Below are 25,668 nucleotides of genomic sequence, written 5' to 3'. Positions count from 1 at the left end.
ATTAAGCATCCCAGTATGTAACTTCTGTCTCAGCTACCTTACAAGACTCACAGTAATAAACAGCTGACACTAGAGAATTCAGTGCCCAAATACTGCACAGTCATTGGTGTGTATGGGAAGGTAAATGCCATTCAATCTACACAGCCCTAAGTGCTACAAATACTGCACACATTTCACTGCAAATCCTACACCCAGCTTACCAGCAGCTGGACTAAGGAGAGGTCATTTGTCTTTATCTTTCCTGTACAAGTTCCTAACCAAAGAGCAGACTTAACTTCTCATTGCACAGCTAAGGAAAAGAAGCATTTAAATAAACAAAAAAAAAGCATTTTAAATTGAAACCCAAATAACTGCAACTGAAAATTATGCTTATGAAGTTAAGAAGAGGCTACGTGCATGGCATCAAGCATTTGGATTTCCTTATAGATTGTTATCTTACCAAAATGGAGGAGGGTAGGGTAAGATCCTGACACGTAAGAAGGGAAACATGGCAAACAGGATAGGAAACAAAATCTGGAAAGAAAAGTCAAGGAGAGGAATGTCTAGAAAAAGATTCCCAACAAAAAAATTATTTTACAAAGCAGGAAAAAAGAAACATTTCTAGAAGAAACAGAACCGCTTTAAACATTCAGCAAAGTGCATTACAGCTTCAGGCCTTTGGTGGCACTTCAGTCCCAACCCAACAGAGAAACGCTGACGCAACTTTTCAAATCAAGCTTCAGGAGAAGGAGTTCCAACATGATCAATGTTTCTGAATGTTCCTGCCTGTCCTCCCTTATCTGATGGCTGGGGCCTGATTTTTTGTCTGCGGTTTTTTGGGGGTCTTTCCCCCACCCCCCTGTATATACACAGCATTCACAGCTACACCCTCAGCTCAATTAAAGGTAAATTGGAAGTGACTGAACTTTCCCCACGTAAGGGTCAAACCAATTTGCAGAACCTCATAATTAAATAAATTGGTTTACAAGAAATTCATCACTTCCAAAAAAAAAATAGTGCTGGTAATGTCAGTGTCTGCAAGAACGTCCAGAAGTGCCCACCCCAGCCACGTGGTTTTCTCAGTATTTTAATAAGCTTAAGATTTTTAATTCTTGTAAGATCAAACAATATGAAAGGGCCTGGTGTCCTCAGAGCATCATACAGGTGCAGCTGCTGCACTGAGTGCACACACAGCAGCAGGCATACAGAGCACGAGGTGCTTCACATCCTGCTAGCTGAAGCTTGGGCTTGTCCTTTGTTAGAAAAAAAAGAAAACCAACACCAACAGGTGCAGGTAATTCTACACAGGGGCACTTTGACACAACAGAGGACTCTGGAAACTCTCCTCAAATAGCAGCTTCTTGCTTTGCCAGTGCTGCAGCACCTTTGGCTTTGAACGTTTCCAGCCTGCACCCCTGTTGACTGCTGTGGGTCAGTCATGGTAAAGCCTTTAATATCCCCTCCAGTAATCCAGACAGTGATTAACCTGTTGTGATTTAGACATCTCAGATTGTTAGGAGCAGAGAGCCAATCAACTATCAAGCTGCAAATTCCAGAGCATGTTCTGGCAGCTATTGGATGCTTTGTTTTTATTTTTCCCATCAATTTGGGTACCAAAATCTAAAATTTCTATTTGAGCCTGTAAAAATCTTACATCAGCAAATAGGAACAAATAGTTGTGTGTTCTGTTTTATTTTCAAATCTGTCTGAAATGAGCTTTCATATATAGTCTGGTCTGGTGGTTGGCAACCCTGCACGTAGCTGGGGGTTGAAACTAGATGATCATTGTGGTCCATTTCAACAACCCTGGCCACTCTAGGATTCTATGATATACAAATACCTAGTCTGACAACTGCTCTGTTGCCATTCTGGTTATTAAAGATATCAGGATTGTTACACCTGAGGAAAAGAAAATCATAACCCACAGAAGCTGCCAACTTAACCACAAAATGCAAAAGTTAATGGCATTACTGGAAATAGGCAAGTTAGATAGAAATGCAAAAGTTACCTGAAATGCAAGAGCAGAACAAACAAAATGCAAGATAAAAGTGATAGCAAAAAAACCATGCTTTCCAATTGGAAGAATAAGCTAATACCTGTATTCCTCCCTTCCTATCACAGCTGTAACAGAACTCATCTGCCTCCAAATACCCTATGTAACCTGTAGCTTGCTTTCTAACTCTTAACATGAGCTGCCTGCACTACTCTAAAAACATACATTTTCAACAGAATGGGAATAATTGCACTCTGAGGCATTTTGAATAAATCCAAGACCTTATTCTAAGGCTGTAAAACACCACAATCCAAGCAGGAAGACCCAGAAGAACTTATTACTGTTTTCTTACCTGATTCTCGAGAGCTCTTTACCACAAGTGAATCTACCTCTACTGATTTTGGTCTCGCTGGTAACTGTTCAGAGTCTAACTTTGGTTTTGCTACTGGCTCAATTTCAGATTTTGGTCGAAGATGAACAACTTCTCCATTAGATCTGTAAATAGAAAAGTGACAATAGCAAGTCATGACACTCAATAGTTTATAACATGCCAAGAATAAGAATTAAATATATATGTCAGTTTTCACCACTTTTTAAATCCTTTGTTTAAAATAAACTCCTACAGAAAGCAGTTCTAATATGATAAAAGCCAGTTCATGATCTGTTCCAGCTTTTGTAGAGTTGTCAGACATGTACAGTCCCCTTGGAAATTATCCAAAACTTTTAGTGTGTTTACTACAGGGCCTATTTGTGCACTTAAACCTAAAATATCACACCTTAGTGCTACAGGAAACACGCAAGCTGAATAGCACCTTCAGTAATCTCTCTTGAAATATTCAGAATCAAACACTCAGATTCCCTCACACCAAAATTCTCCCTCAAAGAAAAAAGCTGACAAGAAGTTCTTTCCGTCTGCATACAGGTCCTGTGTCCTGCACACATGGCTCTTCTTCTACCATGCATCCCTTGAATGCCTAGTTAAGGAATTAAAGAAAGAAGAGGCGATCCTTTCCCTTTGCAGTTCTTGCCACCATTTATGCCATGCTATAAAAGCAAAGGACATAAACGGACCAGATGCCAACCTCAACATCTCCCTTTCATTAACGCTTGTTCCAGATTTTTTTTTATTTGGAAATTACATTGCAGCAGAAAAAACAATACCACATTCATCTCCCTGAAGCAATGTTAAAGTTTCAGACATTTAACATACTCAAAAATCCCTAACATGTGATGTTGGCAATTATTAGAGAACTACAGTTTACTACAACTGTTTTAAATGCATACATACTCCTTTTATTCATCCTTAAACAGTATGGTTAGAGATGACAAAATCTCCTCTTGGGAAACATCCCAAGTGACAATGTACCTGCACTGGTAAGTAAGAACCTGGCTACAACTTGGCTGGAGGCAGAAAGGGGGGAACTGCAGCAGGGGGTGGGGATGGAGGAGGACATTATTGATGCAAAGTTCCTGGAACTCTGTGAATTATCATTTCAAACCCATGAGAAACAAACTTCAGAGAATTGAAACTAAGAGTAGCAATTGCTTGCTGTTACATCCACTATGTAACTGTCCAGTGACTCAACTGACAATACTCAAGACAAACCTGAGAACAAGCTCCAGTCTGTATACTAAAAGCTTTCTTCCCCAAAGAGAAGATGTGCTGCTCTGAGCGCCTTCTGCACAGTATGGTGCTGACCTTTTTCTTCTACTTTATTCTGAAGTGCTGAAACACTGAACTTCTGTCTCTAATCATTTTTTCCCCAACACAATAACATTTTTCTTAACATCCAGTAATTATTTTATACCACATTACTGCTATAATCACAACTTCTTCATCCTGTGGCACACTGCCATATAAAATATACTTATTAAATACAAATGAAGTTACACTGACTTGGATGTGGATGATGGCAAAACAGGTTTTTCTGGACGTTTTAGTTGCAGAATCCCCGCTCTCAGTAAGCTGTTAGACTTGCTTGGAGGAATGGGTTTCTTGGGTGGTACTTGAGGAGCATGTGGCTTCAAAGGCTTCTGATCCAAAGCTCCTTTTTCATCTGACAAATTAAGTCACCAAAACATTAAAAACTGTATTGTCTAGGATTCCTTCAATGCTAATCACTCACAAAGCAATTGCTGTCAAACACTCCCTCTGAAGTTCAAGTAGTAGTGAAAAAACAGATATGCAAGTGTCTGAAGTGATACCTTACCATAGAATCATAGAGTAGCTCAGGTTGGAAAAGACCTTAAAGATCATGGAGTCCAACCACAGCCCAGCCATCCTACCCCAACTCTAACAGCCCTCCGCTAAATCACAGCCCTGAGCACCACATCCAAATGTTTGTAAACACATCCAGGGATGGTGACTCAACACCTCCCTGGGCAGCCCATGGCAGTGCTGAACAGCCCTTTCTGTAAAGAAGTGTTTCCTGAGATCCAACCTAAACCTCCCCCGGCACAACTTGAGGCCATTTCCCCTCGTCCTGGCACCTGTCACCAGTGAGACACACAAAACTCATGAGAGTCATGGAAAAATGAAGACTATTCAACTGACAGAATCCTACACGCAGGCTGTGGGATATCCTTCTGCTCTCCATGCAAAGCTCAGTCAGGCATGCACCTGGCACTGGCAATTTGAAAAATTCCCAGTAGGTCACAGTGAAAGATTGCAGTACTTTAAAAGGTGAGACTGTAAATCAGTAAATGAATTACATCCAAAAGAAAGCCCTGAGGTAGGAGGGCAATGCACGACTTTGCCACTTGGTGGTGCTGACTGCCCTGTGTACAACACACTGTTCATAGGGTAACCCCTGCCCTCCCATGCTTCCTACAAGATCCAAATTCTTAATGCTCAGTGGCATTTGGTATTACTGATGATCATCCACCTCTATTTCACTTAAAGTTTAGCTGAGGAAAAATTTAACAATTATGCATATGCATAAGAAAATGTGAGTTCATGAATAGGGCAGAGAAATGCCATCACCAAATTCACTTCCGGACTTCTCATCCACAGAACGATAGAATGATAGAATGGCCTGGGTTGCAAAGGCCCACAGTGCTCCTCCAGTTCCAACCCCCTGCTGTGTGCAGGTCGCCAACCAGCAGCCCAGGCTGCCCAGAGCCACATCCAGCCTGGAACTGAATTTAATGATGCTAGAAATGGTGGTCACTTGGCTGTTCCTTTAAACTGAGATAAGTTTAGTTTCTCTGGTTCTGTTTGTAATGTCTAAAACCTTTACATAGTTGAGTTCAACTTTAATGGAGGATTAAGGAAAAAATACATCACATCAAAAATGCTCCAGAATGTGACAGCTGCTGAAAAATGAAGTGTGGTACAGAACAGCCCTTTCCTGTGATAGAAGAAATGCTGCATAAAAACTGTGTTCAGTGGAATCATAGCATGGCTTGGAAGGGACCTCAAGGATCATGAAGCTCCAACCCCCCACCACACGCAGAGCCACCAACCTCCACATTTCACAGCAGCCCAGGCTGCCCAGGGCCCCATCCAACCTGGCCTTGAACACCTCCAGGGATGGACGGGGCATCCACAGCCTCTCTGGGCAGCTGTTCCAGCACCTCACCACTCTCACAGCAAACAACTTCCCCCTATGGAAGGTCAGGATGACTAATCAATGGTACGTATAATGAAGCAGGTAGGATTGACATTTATACAGCAGAACTGTCTGATTTCTGGACTCATGAGGGACCTCGACATTTTCCATTAAAGTCCCCCACATAACTGTGGGCAGTTCTTATGTTCAGGTTATGGATGGGAGTCATTGAAGGGGAAGATGTTGGATGACAACCTCCCTCCTTGGGCAAAAGAGGTTGTGGATGCCCCATCCCTGCAGGCATTCAAGGCCAGGCTGGATGTGGCTCTGGGCAGCCTGGGCTGCTGGTTGGCGACCTGCACACAGCAGGGGTTGGAACTGGATGAGCACTGTGGGCCTTTGCAACCCAGGCCATTATGTGATTCTGTGATCTTTCAGGAAGCTATGCAATAACAAGGAGGACACATTTAACAGAAGCAAGGCTCTTCCTCTGGTCACTCAAAAGGCAACTCCATAGCATCACAAACATGGCTACACCATGACATAGTATTAAGATCAAATTAGATTGCATTGTTAGCTAGAATCTGCAAGATTCCAAACAACACCATAGAGCAGCTAAACTAAAGAAGTTTAACACCTACCAAAAAACCTGCTCTCACCTTTTTCTTCAGACCTCAAAGGGAACTTCTTCTCTCCAGGTGGCAATTCAGGCTTGGGAGCTGCACATAAAACCAAAGCAAAGGCATTTCTCAAAGAGCTTTAATTATCTTAGTCTAAAAATAACTAACTAAAAATATGATATACATGAATTTGTGTTTATATTCTTATTTCCTTTGCAAGGAGGGTAATGCCATTTATAACACTCATTTAGTCTTACTCAACTGTAGGCTCCTATTACAGTGTTTCCCAAGTAGGGTCCATCATAATTTGGAAAAATACACAGCAGCAATACACAGCAGCAGTAAAATATGTAAGGCATAAAGTAATCTCAAAGTGTCACTAGGGGCAGCTTCAGCATTGGGAAATGCCAAGCTAGTTCTGAATTTTCTTCTGAAGTCACGTACTGTTTTTGCATTTTACTCCTTCCACTACTACTACTTTTACACAGGCACCTACCAGCATGCACATCGTACATACCTGGACTTTTAACTGGAGGTGGAGGTTTCTTTGGCTTCTGTAAAAGAAGTAAATAAACAAAACAGATATTCTGATATCAATGACAGACACATTTGCTTTTTGTTTTGCATAATGTAACATCTAGCTTATTTATGAGCTCATTTCAAAGCACTTCACAAAGGAGACAATCAATTTGCAGACAGGAAACAAAGAGAGAACTTGAGTAATTCATCTGATATCTCCCAGCCAACAAGTTACCAGAACAGGAACAAAACACAAGATTTCTTCAAGTCGTAGAGCTGCACTTCAGCTGCAGAATAGATTTAAATATTAAGGTGCCACAGTTTGTACACTGAATATTACCCAATTTTACAGGGCAGCCACTCTTTACTTTCCTTCAACTGACAAAAATCATAGAATCATAGAATTACCAAGGTTGGAAAAGACCTCCAAGATCATCCAAGTGCAACTGTCCACCTACCATCAATATTTCCCACCAAACCATGTACCTCAGTACAGCGTCTAAGCATTTTGTGAACAGCTCTGGGGATGGTGACTGCACCAGCTCCCTGGGCAGCCCATTCCAGCCCCTTTCTGCTCTCTCAGAGAAGCAGTATTTCCTAACCTGACCTGCTGAGTCAAATCTAGCCATGTGCTGTCAAACTCTCAAGTCCCAAATCAAACAGCACTCAATTCCAGTGTTCTAAAGCCCTTTTCAGCTGATACAGGCATGGACATTTAGATGGCCTCATATGGAGCCAAATTTACCTTATTCTGCATGGATGTCCATAAGTCTATCAGTTCTTTGCAAGCACACAAGACTACAGATGAAAGAGAACAGACTGCTCATCTCCCTTGAGAACTGTTTGAGTTTAATTCAGCCACTGGTTACACATATCAGCACAGTATCAGCACTATACCTTTTTCTGTATGAGATCTATATGAGCATCCTTCTATTAAATATTTAAGAAAAGTTAAACCTTTAGATCTTTCTTCTTTGATAATCTTCTTAAGTTAAAAACTGACACATTTGCATTAGTATTTTCAAGAGCAGAATGTGTTGTGGAGTCTTAGAACCCTTGTTGATATGTTTTTATTTTACTAAATGAAAGACATAGGAACTTACAGGGAAGTCTTTATCAAATTCTTGTATTTGAACGGCAAAATGATCAGGGAAGACTCCTTCTTTACCATTGAGTTCTCCTCTCCACCAGCCTGGCTCTCCAGTATCCTAAAACAAACAGCAGATTATATCAATTAATATTTCCTTTTTTTTTTTTTTCCCCCAGAACAGACAGACTGAAAGCTCTGTTCCTGGAGATCCTTTTTCAAAATACTGCATTCAGAAGAAGAATGCTATGGCTACCTCAGCCAGGGGAAACAGCTCCAGATCTGACTAGATTTGGCCACTTGGTTTTCTAAAAAGCACAAAATGGTACTGTACATTCAAGGGAAGACAGGATCAGCAAGTGGAAGAAGAGAACAAAACCAGCTATGATCAAGCACACAGCAGACAATGTTCTCATCTTCCTTGACTGGAAACTTGTTCAGTCAATACTTTATGCAGTTGGAATTGCACACAATTCTACTAAATAAAAGTAATTCTGATGTGAATGATCAGGTTTATTGGTCTGAAAGGCAGGAAGTAAGTAAAACTGCCCTTCTGATGAAAAAATAGGCAAGTTAAGATAGAAGAAAAACAATAACAAAAAAAGAACTGTAGCATGGAAATCCATTGTATGATCTTATGGGATGGAGGCTTTGGTTGGTGTCTAGCAGAACAATGTGCATTAATACATAAAGCTACTCAAATATTTTACCAAGTATTTTATCCAGCCCAATAATACTCCCCTGTCACATACTTCATAGTTTACTTAACAGTGTAAAACTTACAAAAGCAATAAGTGGTTACAGGAAACTGAACATCTTACCTTACTGATAATTTGAATAATCTCTCCTTCTTTAAAACTCAGTTCATCATTTACGCCTTCATGGGGAAATATTGTCCTGCAATATTCCTTGGCTGAAACAAAGCAACACATCATGACATTGCATACCATGGGGACCAAAGTCCTAACAGCTCATTCCTGCTGTTTGAAAGGAGAGCTCAATATTCATACTGTAATCACTCTTCTCTTCTACAGCAGCCATCCAGCACTACTTTACTCACTGTGTCATTCATGTCAGGAGGAAAACAAGATCACAGCAGAATGTAAGGGAGGTAGGTCTTCACTGATGGGTAAAGACCTGCAGCCTTTTTATCCACAACAGACTACTCACTTAGAATTGTAACATCATAGACTATGCAATATATTCTGTCTTCACCAGATGTATCTATCCATCCATCTATATATACATATATATACACACACAACACACTCAATTCTGCTGCTTCAAACAAAAAAATTGTTTTGCTGTAGTACCTATGAGTAGCATATGCACAGTTTATAATCCCTTAAAACCTCAAAATTATCATAAATTCAACATCTGCAAGCCTAATTAAATACATTCGATTGTTTTATAGTGACTCCCAATTGCAGATATTTCAAATACCCAAGCAGTGCATTTGCTGAAGTTCTGCAGTCAAAACAAGTCGTTGAAGCAAAGGAATTGCTTGGCTGTAACCACCAGAAACCAGAGCTCGTCTGAACAACCAGCTCTGACAGTCACAGCCTCTCTGGTATTAGGAGGATTGATCCTTTCTTCCCATCTGATACACTACAATAATGTACCCACCTGAAATAGAGAAAACTATTTCAGTTCAAACAGACAGAAGATCTGTTTTCCTTTCCTATGCTAGAATAAAAATAATGCAAGGAAGGCCAAAACATAATAACATAGAAGTCTTAATTGGAAAGCACTTTTTGCATTACATTTCATTATTACAAACTAATGAATCTGAACTTTGGACTCCCTCTTAATTATGAATACTGACTAAATTTTGTCCGTTCCAATGACTGAGGACTGTGTGTACAGCAGCAGGAATCCCAGATGTTGTACTCAAACATACTGGGGGAAAAGGGGGAGGCAAATAGTGATTTCTATCTTATTTTTTAATCAAAATGTTATTTTACATATTTGCCCCAGAGGCCACAACAGGCTTCTCAGAAATAGCAGAGCACAGCAGTCTAAACATTTTTAAGAGCTCTCTGTTCAGCTGTGAACATGTTGAACACAGGTTATTTTTAACTCTCTCAAAACTGAGGATCACGTAACTATACCATGGTCTGTATCCAAATAAAAACACTAAGAAAGAATACCAAGCTTTTGTTCAAAGGTTACAAGATATTATTAACTGGTGTCTATAGATATTACCTACTAATGTTCTCCTGTAACATTTATAACTATCACACTTAACACTCCCAGGGCCCCATCCAACCTGGCCTTGAACACCTCCAGGGATGGACGGGGCATCCACAGCCCCTCTGCTGGGTTCCAGCATCTCACAGCTCTCATAGCATGAGAGTCAACACACAAAACACAGATTTATTTTGATAGAAGTTTTGCAACAACAAAACTTAACAGCTAACTGCTCTGACCCCCCTCCATCAAACAGCCATCCTCAGCACGCCATCCAGCACAGAAAGCCATGGACGGCTCACACAGCCAGGCACTTTGCACACTGTCAGAGATACAGATAAGGCAGGGCTCTTACTAACATCTCTGCCAATCCAAGTGCTCTGTTCTGCCTGATTACACAATCCCCAAATGCAGGCAAAAAGCCAATGGCCTGTTGTTTGCTTAATTCTGCTAATTATGTACTCTATAACCCACTTACACCAAAATAACTGATTTCTGCATAAAAATATACTTGAAATTCCAATACAACAGTTGAAAAAACATCTTTATTTGGAACCAGGCTGTCCACACATTGCATAGAACCATAGAATGGCCTGGGTTGCAAAGGCCCACAGTGCTCCTCCAGTCCCAACCCCTGCTGTGTGCAGGTCGCCAACCAGCAGCCCAGGCTGCCCAGAGCCACATCCAGCCTGGCCTTGAATGCCTGCAGGGATGGGGCATCCACAGCCTCCTTGGGCAACCTGTTCCAGTGCCTCACCACCCTCTGCCTGAACAACTTCCTCCTCATATCCAACCTAAACCTCCCCTGTCTCACTTTAAAACCATTCCCTCTTGTCCTAACTGAAGTCAGTTTTCTCTCTGGGGCTGACACTCCCAGAAGAGGCTTTGTGTTGGCTGAAAGAAAAAAAAAAAGCATCCCTCTAGACATAAACTATGCAATTTGGTTCTTCAATGAAGGCATCAATTCTTAGAGGCAACTTTTGTTATTATTATTATAAACAGAAATCCAAAGGAACTGGACTATCTGGAGAACAGATTTCAACAGAACATAAATATTATGTTTTCTGATGCAAGAAACTCAGCATACATCTATGACAGCACACAAACCAGCAACTGCACTGTAAACCCTACCCCTACAGCCTCTCCTGTGACCTGGGCCAGAAACCAAGTTTAGGGCCTGCTCACTCCAGCATCCCAGCTGGCTGCTAAGATCTAGTCAAAATGGAAGCCAGTTCAAGTATGGTAACACAGCAAATGAATGCCAACTGAAAATCCTAGCCTTGTTTTCTTGCTTGCAAATGTTTTCAATTAATTTTCTGCCAAAATGTGAGCAAGAACTCCTTCAGACACGTCCACATTTGTGTAACTCCTCCAAGGCAAAGAACATAATGCGCAAAAAAAGACACACAGAACTACAAGATTTTAAACAGGAAAAAAAATAATCTGGTTTGAAATCCAAATACTTCCCCCACATAAAGCCACCACATAACAGCTGTGTTTCCATTCGCCTCACCTTTTGGTTTGCCTTCAGCTTCTGACTTCGGTACTTCTGACGAGTTTTCCATTTTTGTTACGCGAGGAAAATGAGCGAGCTTTGTGCCAGGAGGATGGTTAGCTGATGGCTGTAGGAACCAAGGAGAGCCTTGTTAACAGAAGCTCATTATAAGCTGAGATGGTGTGAGTTATGACCTCCAAAACATTCACCAAGATTCTCCATTAAGAACTTAATGCAGTAGCTGTAACAGTAACTGCAGTAAGGGTTTGGGTATAGCAGCAGGGTTTGAAAAGCACAGCTTTCGAACTGGAAACTATGCTGCCATATATACTTCTGCAGTGGTATTTCAATCTTCCCAAATGTTACTGTTCTATAACTGAAACTGCCTCTTGTAGCCCCAGAACAGAAGTAGTCATTTAACAGCTCTGCTGACAGTAACTCACTGACCGTATTTACTTGGCACTGGGATACAGCAGGAATCTTCAGTAGCCATACACCATCTCAGCTGAAGAGTTGATTTGTTTTGAAACTACTGCCACAGACATAAGAGCATATGAAAGTCTACCCTAACTTCCCTTTGCTCTCAGCAATGCACAGAACACAACCAAATAGATAACCATCCGACAGACATTTTCTCTTGCACCACAAGATGCTTGGGTATGAAGTCTCAGAGTGAAGATCGAGCCAAAGTAACTGTTCCAGTCTGCATGACATATACTGAGATGTTGGGAAGACTCAGCTTCAATTGCATTCATTTTTTCATAGCCATAAGAGCCACAAACAGAATATCTTACAGTCAGTGCAAACCTGAGCAACCCTAGTGGTTGTGGTGCTACCGATGTGAAAAATCCCACTGCCTTTACTTACCCTATGCCTTGCTATTTACAATTAAGCTTTGCAGACTTACCAGAGAGACCAGAGTTCCTCTCCTCAAACACAGCTGATGGCTGTGTGCTGGATACCTCTGACATGCCATACAATAAGCTATCTATGGCCATCTGGGACATTCTGAGAGCGCTCACGCAATTTACTTCACTCCCTAAAGGAAGCACTAAAATAACCCACCTATGACATTAAACAAGTCCAGTATGGAATATTCCCTAACTTCCCTCTTTCCAAAATGAGATGTAATTAGAAGTGTGAGAGGAAGTTTAGGCAGACAGGGTATAAATAACCCAAACCCATGCAGGAGGCTGAAGCTAACTGAAAGGCACAAACATCTGATGTGCTCAGAGTGCTCAGTCTGCCTGTGCTGAGCAGTCCCTGGAAAAAAGCCTTCTCTGCTCTACAATCTTCTGACTGCCTTTTTTCCCTTGCTGGCATAAAGATGGAGAATACCCATCCAGTCCCCCTCCATTGAAATCCAAAGTGAGTTGAGCAGAAATCTGCAGAAACCATCCATTTTTGCAAAGCCTTCGTGAGAATTATCTCTGCGTGGCTCTTCATGTTCTCCTCCAGGCACGTCTGCCTTTGGGATGACTTTGGCAACAAGTGTAAGTGGAATATTAAATGCAAAACTCAACTGTTTATTTTATTGCCTCTAAGCTATGAGAAACTGCTTTCTCACTTCATTTCCCATCTTCTGAGAAACAGCTCATAACAACAAAAACAAGGCAAAGAACAAAATAAAGCACCAATGCATTTCAGCGTTCATGTAGTCAAATAACACAGCCCAAAACAGCTTAGCAGATTTCTTATCAATTGAATGTATATTTTAGGTAAGATCTCCCACTCCCAAGTTATAAGCTAGAAAGTAGGGAAAGTTGCCTTTCAAAAAGCAACCATGAACAGTCCAAGCAAACAGAGTTACAAGCTGAAATTCTGACAACATTTACACAAAGGTGGAGCAATTCCCATGGATTCCTATTTGAGGAGACAAAGCCTGAAGGGAATGCAGAATAATGTGCCTTCCCTCGGGCCTTGCAACCCCCAGAGCACAAACAGCACATTGGTAACTTCAGTTTTCTGAACCACCTCAGAATTTCACAAAACCCAGAAGAAAAGAGGATGCACACAGTGTTACAGTTGGATGAGCATCTCTTGTAGCACTGCTACCAAGAAGGTGTGTGGCAGAAAGGCCAACATATTAGAAGTGCCTGTCCCTCCTCTGCCTGCCCTCCTTTCTCTCCCTGCTCTGCACCACTGCAGTTATTTCTGGGCAGGCAGAAGAAAGCAAATCAGACAGGACTGCCTTTTCCAAAAGCAGCATTAATAGTCATAACACAGATAATATGTATACATATGAATTTTTACAAAGGTTGTAGAAGCTGTCTTGAATTGATCACTTGAATAAAAACTGAAATACTACATTACCTCAAATATCAAAAGCAAAAACCCATACAAAAGTTCTTTGTGTACACTATGCAGCTATAAGCACTGTGCTGTGCTTGTAGAGGTAAGTGCTCCCTTGGGTTCATCACAACAGAACTGAAGTTAAGTATATAATGTGATGTGTGTAGTATCTCCTCAGCATTAAGTTAGGTGTGGAGAACTACCCCTTTCACCACCTACTCAAAAAAGGGGAAAAGCAAGTGAAAGAGGATGCAACATTGTTAAAAAGTGCTTTTCAGACTTGCACAATCTGCAGCTTATGGCAACATCAATGAAGCCAAAAATCAGGCAGAAATCACTGCAGGACACTTCTGCTAGTAACAATGCACCATCCTCAGTACTATCTCTCAACATCCACCACAACACTGAAGGAAAACCACAAAACGATAATCCTTGAAGAAACTCAGCAGTCCAGCCCCAGACTACACAACGTCAGTTACAGAGAAAAGAATTACCAGAGACTGCTGTGGATCACAGGATGGTTTGGGTTGGAAGGGACCTCAAGGATCACGAAGCTCCAACCCCCCACCAATGCAGGGCCACCAACCTCCACATTTCACAGCAGCCCAGGCTGCCCAGGGCCCCATCCAACCTGGCCTTCAACACCTCCAGGGATGGACGGGGCATCCACAGCCTCTCTGGGCAACTGTTCAGCACCTCACCACTCTCACAGCAAACAACTTCCCCCTGACATCCAACCTCAATCTTCCCTCTCTCAACATCAAACCATTTCCTCTTGTCCTGCCAGATGTGTTAGATGTGTTGGAACACCTATTATGTCCTAAACCACCAGGTTTTTAAAGCACAGTTTTCACATTAGCTTGATTTTCCCTGTCTGCTTTTTTTGTTTTGTTTTTTTAATGTCAAAACATTTGAATAGAACTGTTTGCCTCCACAGTGGATATTCAAGGCCAGGCTGGATGTGGCTCTGGGCAGCCTGGGCTGCTGGTTGGCGACCTGCACACAGCAGGGGGTTGGAACTGGGTGAGCACTGTGGGCCTTTGCAATCCTGGCCTTTTTATGATTTGGTGATATAACTCTCAGAAGTTTGGGGGTTTTTTGCTTTGTTTTAGAGGTAAAACTCCACTCTTTCCTTTTCCATGGTACCCCTCAGAGGATTACAGTCTGATTATTGAACAATACTGACAAATTTTATAACAGACAACACCAATACAGTATTTGTTCTTCAGATGTCAGGTTATTTTTTTTCCTCCTTTATGGGGTTTCCTGTATTTAAAAAAAGACTATGAAGCACTACAAACCTTATCTTGCTTTTTATCCTCTGATTCATTACTGGATAATCTTGTCTTAAGCTTAACAGAGCCTTCTTTAAAGATATCTCCAAACCCAACGCCTCGAATTTTCTTTGGCTGTGCTGGTCCAGATCCAGGTTCACTTTCATTCCCAGGAGAGGCCACAGGTGAGGTAGGACCACTGAAAACAGGCTCTGATAGGAAAAAAAAAAGAAAAAAAAGTTGTTTTAATAGCTGAAAATATCTTTACTCTTCAGAGGGAAAAACAGAAGAGAAACAGCTGTGTGAATTGCTCTTGCAAAGTTTCCTACAGCTGTAATCCCTCACATTCTGTTCCAGTTGTACATTGAACATAAGTCCATTTGAAATGATGCCAACGTTATATTCAGTATTCTGACAACTAAGTTGTTAGCCCATTAATATTTCTTGCCATTTCAAATATAATCAGTGTTCCACAGTCTGTTATCTTTTCTGTTAATTTTTGTGAACGTGCAGCACAGCTATAGCTGCTGAAAGCTAGAATCAATAAAGATTATTAATGACCTCAAAGACTGCTGTGTTTCAACAGCCATAGCAAAGCAAACTGATGCACTTCTAGAGACTGATGTCTCTCCAGGAACCAACAGCAGCTTTGCTATTGCTCAAAACAAGTACTAAAAAATAACCCAAACAATCTCTTTGTGAATTTATGTAAACAGTTTAATGTTATTAAAGTACTATTATCACATGTTCAACATTTAAATCAAATAAAGCTGTTTGAAATTGTTCCCTGGTAGATAACAAAAGCGTTCACAATTTTGTTCCAGCTTTCAGATATAAGGGACAGCATTTACTCACACTCCTACAAACCAATATTTGCAGGCATGCCATTTCCATAATGCCTCTGAACATAACACCTCTGAAGTAGAGTTTCAAGACAACAGACCAAGTAACAGCTACAGACAGTCTGCTTCCACCTCAGCTACTCAGCCACAGGGGAACAGCTCAATTTTAAACTGCCTTACAAACAGATCAAGCTCTGACCCAGTGTCCATTTTTGTATTTCTCAGATGGTACATCAAAAAGATTTTATTCTTAGAATCAAATATAAGGTTGTACAACCACAATGCTCCAAATTACACCTGAGATTTAAAATGACTTTGCTAAGAGTTTAGGACAGAACAAAACACCACCTGCATCATCCAGAGCATCTTGTGTTTCTCCATCGTCCGCCAGTTCCAACTCTTTCACAAAGTTAGAAGGAAACAACCCCGACTTGCCATTCAGTGTTCCACTCCACCAGCCTTCCTCTACCTGCATGGAAATAGTTTGCATATTACTAAGAAAAAAAGGAGATTTAAATGTAACCATCACTGCAATGTTTAATTATAGCAATCTAAGCAATTTAAGAAATGCTTATCCATTGCATTCACACTTCACTTCTAAAACACTATGAACAATTTTGGGAAACATCAAATGACCATGGCTCACCTTAAAAATAATAAAATAGCATACCAAACATATAGAAACAGTCACCAAAATGAGAGCAAATAAATCATTTACTGTCACTTCCACCTCTACAGCAACGATCCTACCATGAGATTAGTCCTATGTCACATAATCCAGAACAGCAAAACGTTCATCACCTTCCCCGAGAACAGATACAATATCAGGAATTATTTATTTAACAGGAGAAGAAAAAAGACTGCGCTGTTTGTGAAATAAAGTCAACTAGCAGTTGGCTTCCTAAAGAGATTTCTATGCAGTTTTGCTGCCAGTCTGTACCTTCCATTCCCATCAGTCTGATTTCCTCTGGCTTTACATCTGTTGAAACCTGTATTTTGATTGAAGATAAACCTTTTTGGATGCTAACACTAGAAATGACCATTTCAGGACATCTTGCATTTCAAAATCCTACTACAGGGCATCATTTCCACAGGAAGGAGGCACTGCTCTGGGATACACATCAGTACTTTCTATTAATTCCACCAAGTTATTTCTGTAACAGGACAGCACTCAGACTTCTGAGCAAAAGGGAAAAAATGACAAACAACTTTGCTGGTCTGAATTCTTTTTTAAAGATCCAACAGTGAAGGCTGTGCACATACAACAAGCACACTGGTTCTGTACCTAGCAAGAATGGAGGAAAAGATACAAAGGAGGAAGAAAAGGTTTGGAGAAATCACAGAACTATCCTCTGTGCATGTGCCTTGCATGCATAGCTCACAAGTTCTGATAACAGAAAACCCTGGTTAATCAACCATACTGCACACAGCTCTTCCCTGTTCCTGAGCCTTATAGTCAGCCCTCCTTGATGCTAGTCAGGTCATTTCTGAAGCCATCTACCTCCAGTCTTCAGCTCACCATCAATAGGACAGGATGTGGGACCAGAGGAGGGCCAGGAGGAGGGAGCTGCAATATTTTTCTGCCTATTAGGAATTGAGTAGAAGTTTAACTTTCCTTTTCTTGGAACAGTTGCCAAAGTTACACATCAGCTCATCAGAGCAACTGAATACAATTCAATCACTGAGAACTGTGCTGGATGTGGCTCTGGGCAGCCTGGGCTGCTGGTTGGTGACCCTGCACACAGCAGGGGGTTGGAACTGGACGAGAACTGTGGGCCTTTGCAACCCAGGCCATTCTATGATTCTATGATATGAATATGGAAACTGTACTGCATTTACATGTAAAGTATACACACAGAAAGGTTATGACAAAAAAAAAAAACCAATCCATATAAATGAATCTCAAGAGGCTTCACAGACATACTTTTGAATCCTTTTTTTGTTACTGATTTCAAATAAGCAGGTGCGTTCTGAGCACCCATTCTGAGAGATTGATTACTGGACAAGCATTTTGCTAGGCCAGCTATCTTCACAGTACTCTGTTAGCACACAGCCTTGGGAGAATTTGCTCTTCATTGAAAGCTGCCTAAGGTGTGGGAAAGGGATTAGCAAGGGCACAGGAAACAAGCAACGACAGAAAAATGAAAGCAGAGCATGTCCCCAGAAAACAGTTCCTAAGCAGCTATGAAGCCATGACTGCTTTAACTAGCAGCTTCCACAAATTAAGCTAAATAGTTTATCCAGGAACACCCCTTTACAAAATGCCCACAATGGGATTTGTGACACTGATTTTAGTGAGCAGGTTTACCAAGACACTTGCTTAAGCTAACAGTGACTGCTATCTTCATTCAAAGCTAACAGAACAAATGGTAGAACTCAATGGTGCAAATGCATCTGGGAGCATAACTACGTCCTTACCAAGAGAATGGAAAAGTCACTCCCGGCAAGCACTGGGATCCCATTCCCCCTTGTCCTATCACTACCCACCCTCATTACAGTTGTACTCCCTCCTGTTTATATGTTCCCTTCAAGTACTGGAAGGCCACAATGAGGTCACCCTGCAGCCTTCCCTTCTCCAAGCTAAAAAAAGGTCTATTGCTGAGAACACCAAATACTTCCCCCCTAGACTTCCAGTATTTTTTGATTCAGGACGAGAACCTGGGAGAAAGAACTCCTCAGTGCTTTACCTTCTAATACACTGCTTTAAGTGCTATATTTCCAACATTCTTGCAATTAACAATTAGATGAAATTTAAAAGTCGCTTTTGGCCACACGAAGAAGAAAGCAGCCCTGTAACACAGCTCACCTCCTCACTGATGTCAATCACATCCCCCACCTTGAGCTCCAGCTCATCTTCGTTCTGCGGGAGGTACTCGAAGAGCACCTTGCACTGCCGCTTCCTGGGCTCTGACGGAGGGAAATGGAGAAACAACAACACTTAGAAATAAAGGCACTTATTCCTCAGCTCCTGAGGGCCAGATGTGACAAGAACACTTGTAAGCCACCCCCAACAGCTATGAAATATGCTTCTGTTTTTCCAGTTTTTGTCATTTCAGCCTAACACGCTATACCTTTGATGCAGCTTGAAAACAACCAAGCACCTCACACTGCTAGTTACAGATGGGCAAATACTACACAGACAGCTGCTAACATGCTACAAAAAAGCATGTTGACACAAGCAAGTCAGAGATGCCCCCATTACTATGAATTTCAAACTATTTCCTGAGTGAAATCCACAAAAATGACTGCTGGTTGCAGCATTAGCACTTGTTTTGAAACAAGTCTGCAGGTTTGAGCCTCCTGTCCTTCAGCAGTCCTGAAGGAAGTGGCCAACGCTGTGCTCTTCTCCGTGCTCAAGTGCCAATGGCAGCTTTTGCTTTCTGCCCTGTAGCAGAGATCTCACTAACTTCACATCTGAGGAACTGCTTGGCTCACATTTCAGAAACCTAAATATATTTTTGCATACAAAAACCATTCTTTTCCCAGTGCAAGTAGAGTGAAGAAATCAAGCTAAAGCATTAATGAGCAGGGTTTCACAGAGGCAAAATTTTAAAAAGTAGCTATCTGTAGATGTTTACCACAAATAATTAAAACATTTCAGGCATTAAAATAACAAAATGACATCCTAATGGGGGAAGGAGCTGAAGTGGCTTCTAACACCCCCTCCAGCCAGAGGTGGAGCCCACCATCACCCCGCCATGCTGCAAGTATGCTGCAGTGCTGCTGTGCTCTCAGGGTTTATGCTTTTTGCCTTCAAACAGAAGGCTGTGCCTTGAGCCCTCACCCAGAACAGCCAGCATGCTTCTGAAGGCAACTGTCACCAGCAGCAATGATCCAACATACCTGCTTGGTATAAAACCACGTTATTTCCCCAAGTGCTGACAGGACCCTGTACCAGTATTTCTATACTCCCTTATATGAGCAGATACTGCCTGCCAAGCTGCTTTATTTAGCAGAGGGTTGTTAGATTTAGGGTAGTATGGTTAAGTTGTGGTTGGACTTGATGATCTTTGAGGTCTTTTCCAACCTGAACAATTCTATGATTCCATAATTTATTACAGGAGAGCTGAAAGTCTGACCTCAGAAGATCAGAAGACTGTCAACATGCAGTGCTCTCAGTACAGAGCAAACCAGACACTGAGTAACACAGCAGCATCTGATAGGGATCAGCAAACTGAGGACTTCAGTACTGGTGTACAGCTTCAGCTCTAGAGAGCAAAAAAAATCAGGAAATGAGAACATGAAGCTCATGGGCTAATTTCTAATAACATAATTGGTCATGTTATACACCTTTCTTTCAACTCATCAGCCCAAAATTATTACCTTAGTAGAAACTGAAATAAACATTTATAGGCCCCTACTACCCCCCTACTATGTTTCCAGGGTTCCTTCTTTGAATGAGATTACTTGATACTAAAAATGGTCAATTAAAAGTATATGAAGTATGGCCTTGTAGCCATTTGATTTCAGCTTTCTTTTTCACATTGTAATGCTACTTAATCTAAGAAAAAAGCAGGTGTATTTCACATCTAGAACTCTCCCTCGCCTGCAATCCATTCTCAAAATACTGCCTTCCAGCTGTGCTAATTGCCAGGCTGACCTGGGAAGCTCCCTGAGCAGCTCAGGAAGCAGAACCCAGCCTCACACATCGGGCTGGCAGCCACCACATTGTTCTGCCCATTTTCAAAGCAATCTGTTTTACCCTGTGTTTGTTCTGTGCAGGGCAAACCAAACGTAGCACTTGGTAGCACAGCAAAGCACACCTTCAGTATTTATTCCCTGAATAAATGCACCAAACTAACAGAAAGAAACATTGCCCAGAGGCTGATGTACAGTGGGAGCCAAGACTTCCCACTCACAGCTCAGCCTCTACGGCCATCCCACCAATATCCACCTCTGATGTCGAGGGCCAACATTTCAGAGCAGCCCTTGTAGAATTATAAATACCTGCAATCCCTGCCTGGTACAGTTTTCTCCAGTTTTTAGGTACTTTGATTTAACCACTGGCATTACAACATAGAAACTACAAACATGAAGGCACCAATCTGCACTCCTGACCATCCTAGTGGTTCCAGTTACAACCAAAGGAAGATCACTACTTTTTCCTATACTCCACTAACTCCATGTTGTTTCCTACTAGCAGAAACTTCCCAGTAAGAGGAACCTGAACTAGAAAGTATTTCCTCATCAAACAGCCTTGAATTTGTAGCAAAACTTATCTAGGTAAAAGTGACCACACAAAAATTTTTAATTACCAGGAACAGGCTTTCAGTTCTCATTTGGATACATTACAATAAGAACCGAGCTCACATGAAGTTCAATAGCAACAGTGACTTTTCATTGCCTTCTACGCTCATCAAAATAGCACAGCAATATTCTCTGGGATTTGGAAGGGTCTAAATTCTGCTCCTGTAAGAATTCATCCCTACTACCATTAAGAAAACTATATCATCTACCAGCACAGTCTGGCTTAGAATAAAAAGCTTGGGCTCCTATGTCTCCAGCACATTCTTAAAACTGAGTCAGGCATTAAATAATTAACGTTCATTAAAAAATACTCATCAGCAGCTTATGCAATTGAAAGAACACTAAACACTACGTACTCTTTTTGAAGCTTTTGGACGGTGGATGAGGCTGAATTCCTCCTGCTGGAAGCCCATAGGTGCAAATACGCTGCACAAGGCTTGCTACATTGCCAGATTTCTCCCTTCTGAGTGGCAGGGCATCATCCTTAGGCTCTGTATCCTTCTTAACTTCCTGAAACAAGAGATTTAAAGGATTGAGAGGCCATTGAAATTACCCAAGAGGTCAGTGTTTTTAGTGAGGTACTCTAAGAGATTTCCCACACTTACCATTTGGTGTCTAATGATGTACTATACTCAAAAACCATGGCATTCTGCATCTAAAAGTACTAAAGGCCTTTATAAACATGACCCTTGCATACGAGCACATTAGGAGCTGGGTAAGTTACGTGCCAAGAAAATTCAGAAACAAGGGCAGCATTTTAGCCATCAACTCCAACCCTTGGAAAAGCAACTTCGGGAGTCTCAGACCACAAGTTTTTAGTTCATACTGGAAACTAAGAACAAAATACAAATATGAACTCAATGACAGAACCACAATGTAGTGAGTTGATTAAACAACGTTCACGTACATAAAGCTGCATTATGTCATCATCTCTGACTCAAAGCTCAGAAGTTGGTTACTGACAGGATGTAAGGATACTGCCACAAAAAGGAAAAGAAAGTAACACGCAGAGAACAACAGACATTTTGCTGATACCACTGGAATTAACAGGAAACAGTTAACATTTCAATTTAGAAAGAATGTAGCAATAGGAACAGACACCTATAAGCAAGGAAGAATCAGTTCCTGACAGAAAAGCCCCTGACTAAGCAGCCATTCCAACACATCAGCTCATTTCACGAGACTCTACCGAAAAGTGAATGAATGCTCTGAGCACAAGAGACCCATCAGTCAGGTCAGTGCTCTGGTCAGAGCACAGCTCCCAACAGCAGCAGTCTGAGATGCTATTTAGAGACAGCCAGCATGCAATCTCAGGCACTTTCTGCTGTCTGCCCTCCCAGATCTCCTGATCGCCCATAGGGGTTTCGTTATGAAGGTCCGTTCCTTCAGTCCCTTTGATGTCTGCAGACAAATCTAATCCCTTTCTCAGCCCGTGATCCTGCCCTGGTGATAAACAACAGACACCCTCAGCTAACATGAAGAATCCCCTCCTACCAGCTGCTTTAAGCTGACACCTCCCACTCCCCACGAGTGCTCCTCCTTTAGTTGAGCACTGCCTCCAAAGCCATGAGAACCTGGATCACATCCCCTCAGCTTTATCCTAGCAGCTGCAGTCCCTGCCTTGGCAGCTCCGATGTCACGAGGCAGCTGCTCCATCCCCGTGACCATCTTTCTATTCCCCCTGCTCAGCAGCCTTCCTCACGAGATCCTGTCCGCCTGCAAGCTGCCACTTCACTCAGTTAAGGATTTTAGAGAACTGGAAGTCACAATGCCAAATGTTCACAAGCCAGTGCTCACCCCAGCTAAGATTTTCCTACAGACACAGCACAGGTTACTTTTTCTTCTATCAGGGCCAGATAGAAGATGGTGGCATTTACCAACTTCATGCTCATCTACCAGCTTTTCACCACTCAGCTCCCCACCATCAGCACAACGTTTAACTATTTAAGACTGTAACAAGATGCAGAAAATGGAGGTTTCCACGGTGAGATCCTCTCTGCACATCACTGTGGATGCAGAACAAAGCTGGTACCAAGATGGCTCCTCAGAGATCCACTGGCACGCCACCCTGACAAAGCACCAGCAAGCCCACTTTACCTTGGTCCATCAATCCAGCTCCTCTGTAGTGCCTCTCCTGCCTCAGGCAGAGCAGCACTCCCTCAACTTGGTGGCGTCTGCAAATTTACTGAGGGTGCACTCAATCCCCTCATCAAGATCGTTAATGAAGATGTTAAATAAAAGCAGCCCCAGTACCAAACCCTGGGGGACACCGCTCTGGGTTGCCAACTGGATTTAACTCCACTGACCGCAGCTCTTTGGGCCCAGCCATCCAGCCAGTGTTTCACCAGCAGAACGTACGCCCATGCAAACCGTGGCAGCCAGCTTTTCCATGAGAATGCTGTGGGGGACGGTGCCAAAGGCCTTTCTGAAGTCCAGGTAGAGCACATCAACAGCCTCACCTTCATCCACTAGCAGATCACCTCATCATAGAATGAAATCAGGTTTGTCAGACAGGATCTACCGCACATAAACCCAGGCTGACTGGGCCTGATCCCCTGGTTGATCTTTAACTGGCCCATGATGGCTCCCAAAATTACCCATTCCATAACCTTCATATTCATATAATCATATATCCATATATTATGAATGTTATAATATTCAAACATTATTCTTATTCATATATTCATATTTCAAAACAATGAAAAAAATACATATATACTCATTAATATCATCTGAACACACAAACAAGAGCTTTAAGACTATAATATATATAATACTACATACTACATACTAATATGCATGGATGAAAGTACAGGAAACGTATCCACCAGGACACAGCTCTGCTGCTTTCTGGAACATTAAAATCCTGAAAGCTCCTTACTGCTGCTGTCCAGATGGAAACCAGAACAGGTCTGGAAAGCTGCTGGTGCTTTTAAGCACATCATGAACTTCACAACTAACAGTTCTGGGCACCTTCCGACTTCCCAGAAGGACAGATTACCAACAGCACAGTTTTTCCTCTCACTCATTTCCATAAGGATGCTTTTCAGCAAACAGCCAAGTCATCCTGCATCTGCTCTCCCTCATGCTCAGAGAATTCTGCCTTTAAGATCCCAAGTTTTGCACAGATTCCATCTTCCAAGTGAAACAGAAAGACTCCAAAAAAGAGAGCAATGTGACCACCTCCCATTAAACACCCACCTGGATGCCCACCTGCACGACCTGCTGTAGGTACTGCTGTAGCTGGGGGTTGGGCTCAGTGACCTCTTGAGGTCCTTTCCAACCCCTGTGATTCTGTATTGAAGTATGCATTCCAAACAAAGACATCACTTTTTGGCAGTGCACGCATTTGTGAGCGATTATTTTCAAGGATGAGATGCAGGAAGAGTAAAATTTCATCAAAAATCTCTGACAAACACCTTGAGACCTCACTACAAATAGCAGCCACTGCCATCAAACCAGGCTGAGGCGTTAGTCAAACACCCCACTAGTTTTGTGGTTTTGCTGCCTCCCTTTTTTTTTTTGATAAAAAATATTTTGATTCAATTAAACTGTGTTACATAAACGTGCTAAGTACATCACATAGTTTAGGAAGGCTGCTCCAAAAGCAATGCCTCTCATTTTATGATGTTGGCTCATAGTGTCAAAGGTAGATGTTGGTGGGATGGCAGTAGAGTTGAGCCTTCCCACCAGTATTCCATTCCATGTTGTTGCTGTGTGACAGATGGCAGCAGGGGGCAGGCTGGCACAATGGTGTCTGCCATGGGAGTGCGGATGGAGCAATGAAGTGGAACTGAACTCCTGCATGCGGAAAGAATGGCACCCACTGACATTCACTGATGCTTTCTCCCCCCCCCCCCCCTCCCAGTGAATGCAGCATACAGGTTCTGATTCACTGCTGGTGAAAACACACAGCTCATGGTGGTGACCATATTTAAAAACAGCACTTAGTAGCTGACTATGTGCACTATCAGTGTTGTTGTGCTCTTTGTATCTGCTGTAGTTTCCATGGAAATAAACTAGAGGCATTACTTTCAGTGCAACCTACGTAGATGTGGCCCAAGACAACCCCTGTTCCCCCAGTGCAGCCCAGGCAAGGCAGCAGGCTGGACACACGAGTTAAACTTTCTAGAACACTCACCACTAAGGAGTCCATTCCCTGTTCACACTAATGCTGCACTTTGCACAGCATTTCACAAGATGTAACTGCATGCACTTTGTGAAATGGGGGACACAGCAAAGGAAAGAGGATGCAGGGGAAAGACCAAGATGATTATGGGGTAAGAACAGGGGCAGGCAGCTACAAAACCATGGGAGAAGCTCTGCCATGAACAGTAAAAAACGGGATGTCAGCGACACTCGAATCCAAGGGTGGGCAGTGACGGCCATGGGTGAATCAGGGAGCACACTGTGAGCACAGTGTCATCGAAAGCTGCTTTGCAATGCGGGGAGGAACAACCAGCACACAAGAGCCCATCACTGCAGCAGACAGTGAGAAATCCAGTCCAGACAAGATGATCGAAGGGGCTGGTAAGTAGAGCATGGATAGGTCAGCAACTGCTGTTTCAATATTTAACCT

The 25,668-nt window shown here is 42.2% G+C and overlaps 1 protein-coding gene across 2 annotated transcripts in view; it reads right to left on the bottom strand.

Annotated features, from left to right (window-relative positions):
* CD2AP (CD2 associated protein) overlaps positions 1-25,668 on the bottom strand; it is a 65,202-nt gene that overhangs the window by 7,229 nt on the left and 32,305 nt on the right. The window contains exons 3-13 of one of the 2 annotated variants that reach the window (XM_031604921.2): positions 21,446-21,599; positions 18,649-18,749; positions 16,191-16,311; positions 15,028-15,212; positions 11,453-11,561; positions 8,571-8,662; positions 7,766-7,870; positions 6,661-6,697; positions 6,183-6,242; positions 3,870-4,029; positions 2,325-2,467 (exon numbers count right to left, since the gene is read on the bottom strand). In XM_031604921.2, the coding sequence (XP_031460781.1) occupies positions 2,325-2,467; positions 3,870-4,029; positions 6,183-6,242; positions 6,661-6,697; positions 7,766-7,870; positions 8,571-8,662; positions 11,453-11,561; positions 15,028-15,212; positions 16,191-16,311; positions 18,649-18,749; positions 21,446-21,599 (1,267 nt within the window). The remainder of the gene's footprint in view (positions 1-2,324; positions 2,468-3,869; positions 4,030-6,182; positions 6,243-6,660; positions 6,698-7,765; positions 7,871-8,570; positions 8,663-11,452; positions 11,562-15,027; positions 15,213-16,190; positions 16,312-18,648; positions 18,750-21,445; positions 21,600-25,668) is intronic. The other variant, XM_031604922.2, reaches the window with a different exon arrangement.

The sequence above is a fragment of the Phasianus colchicus genome, chromosome 2, assembly GCF_987193195.1.
Source record: "Phasianus colchicus chromosome 2, bPhaCol1.hap1.1, whole genome shotgun sequence".
Lineage (NCBI taxonomy): Eukaryota > Metazoa > Chordata > Aves > Galliformes > Phasianidae > Phasianus > Phasianus colchicus.
Note: the sequence above shows the minus strand (reverse complement) of the source record. Positions and strands in the feature narration are given on the sequence as shown.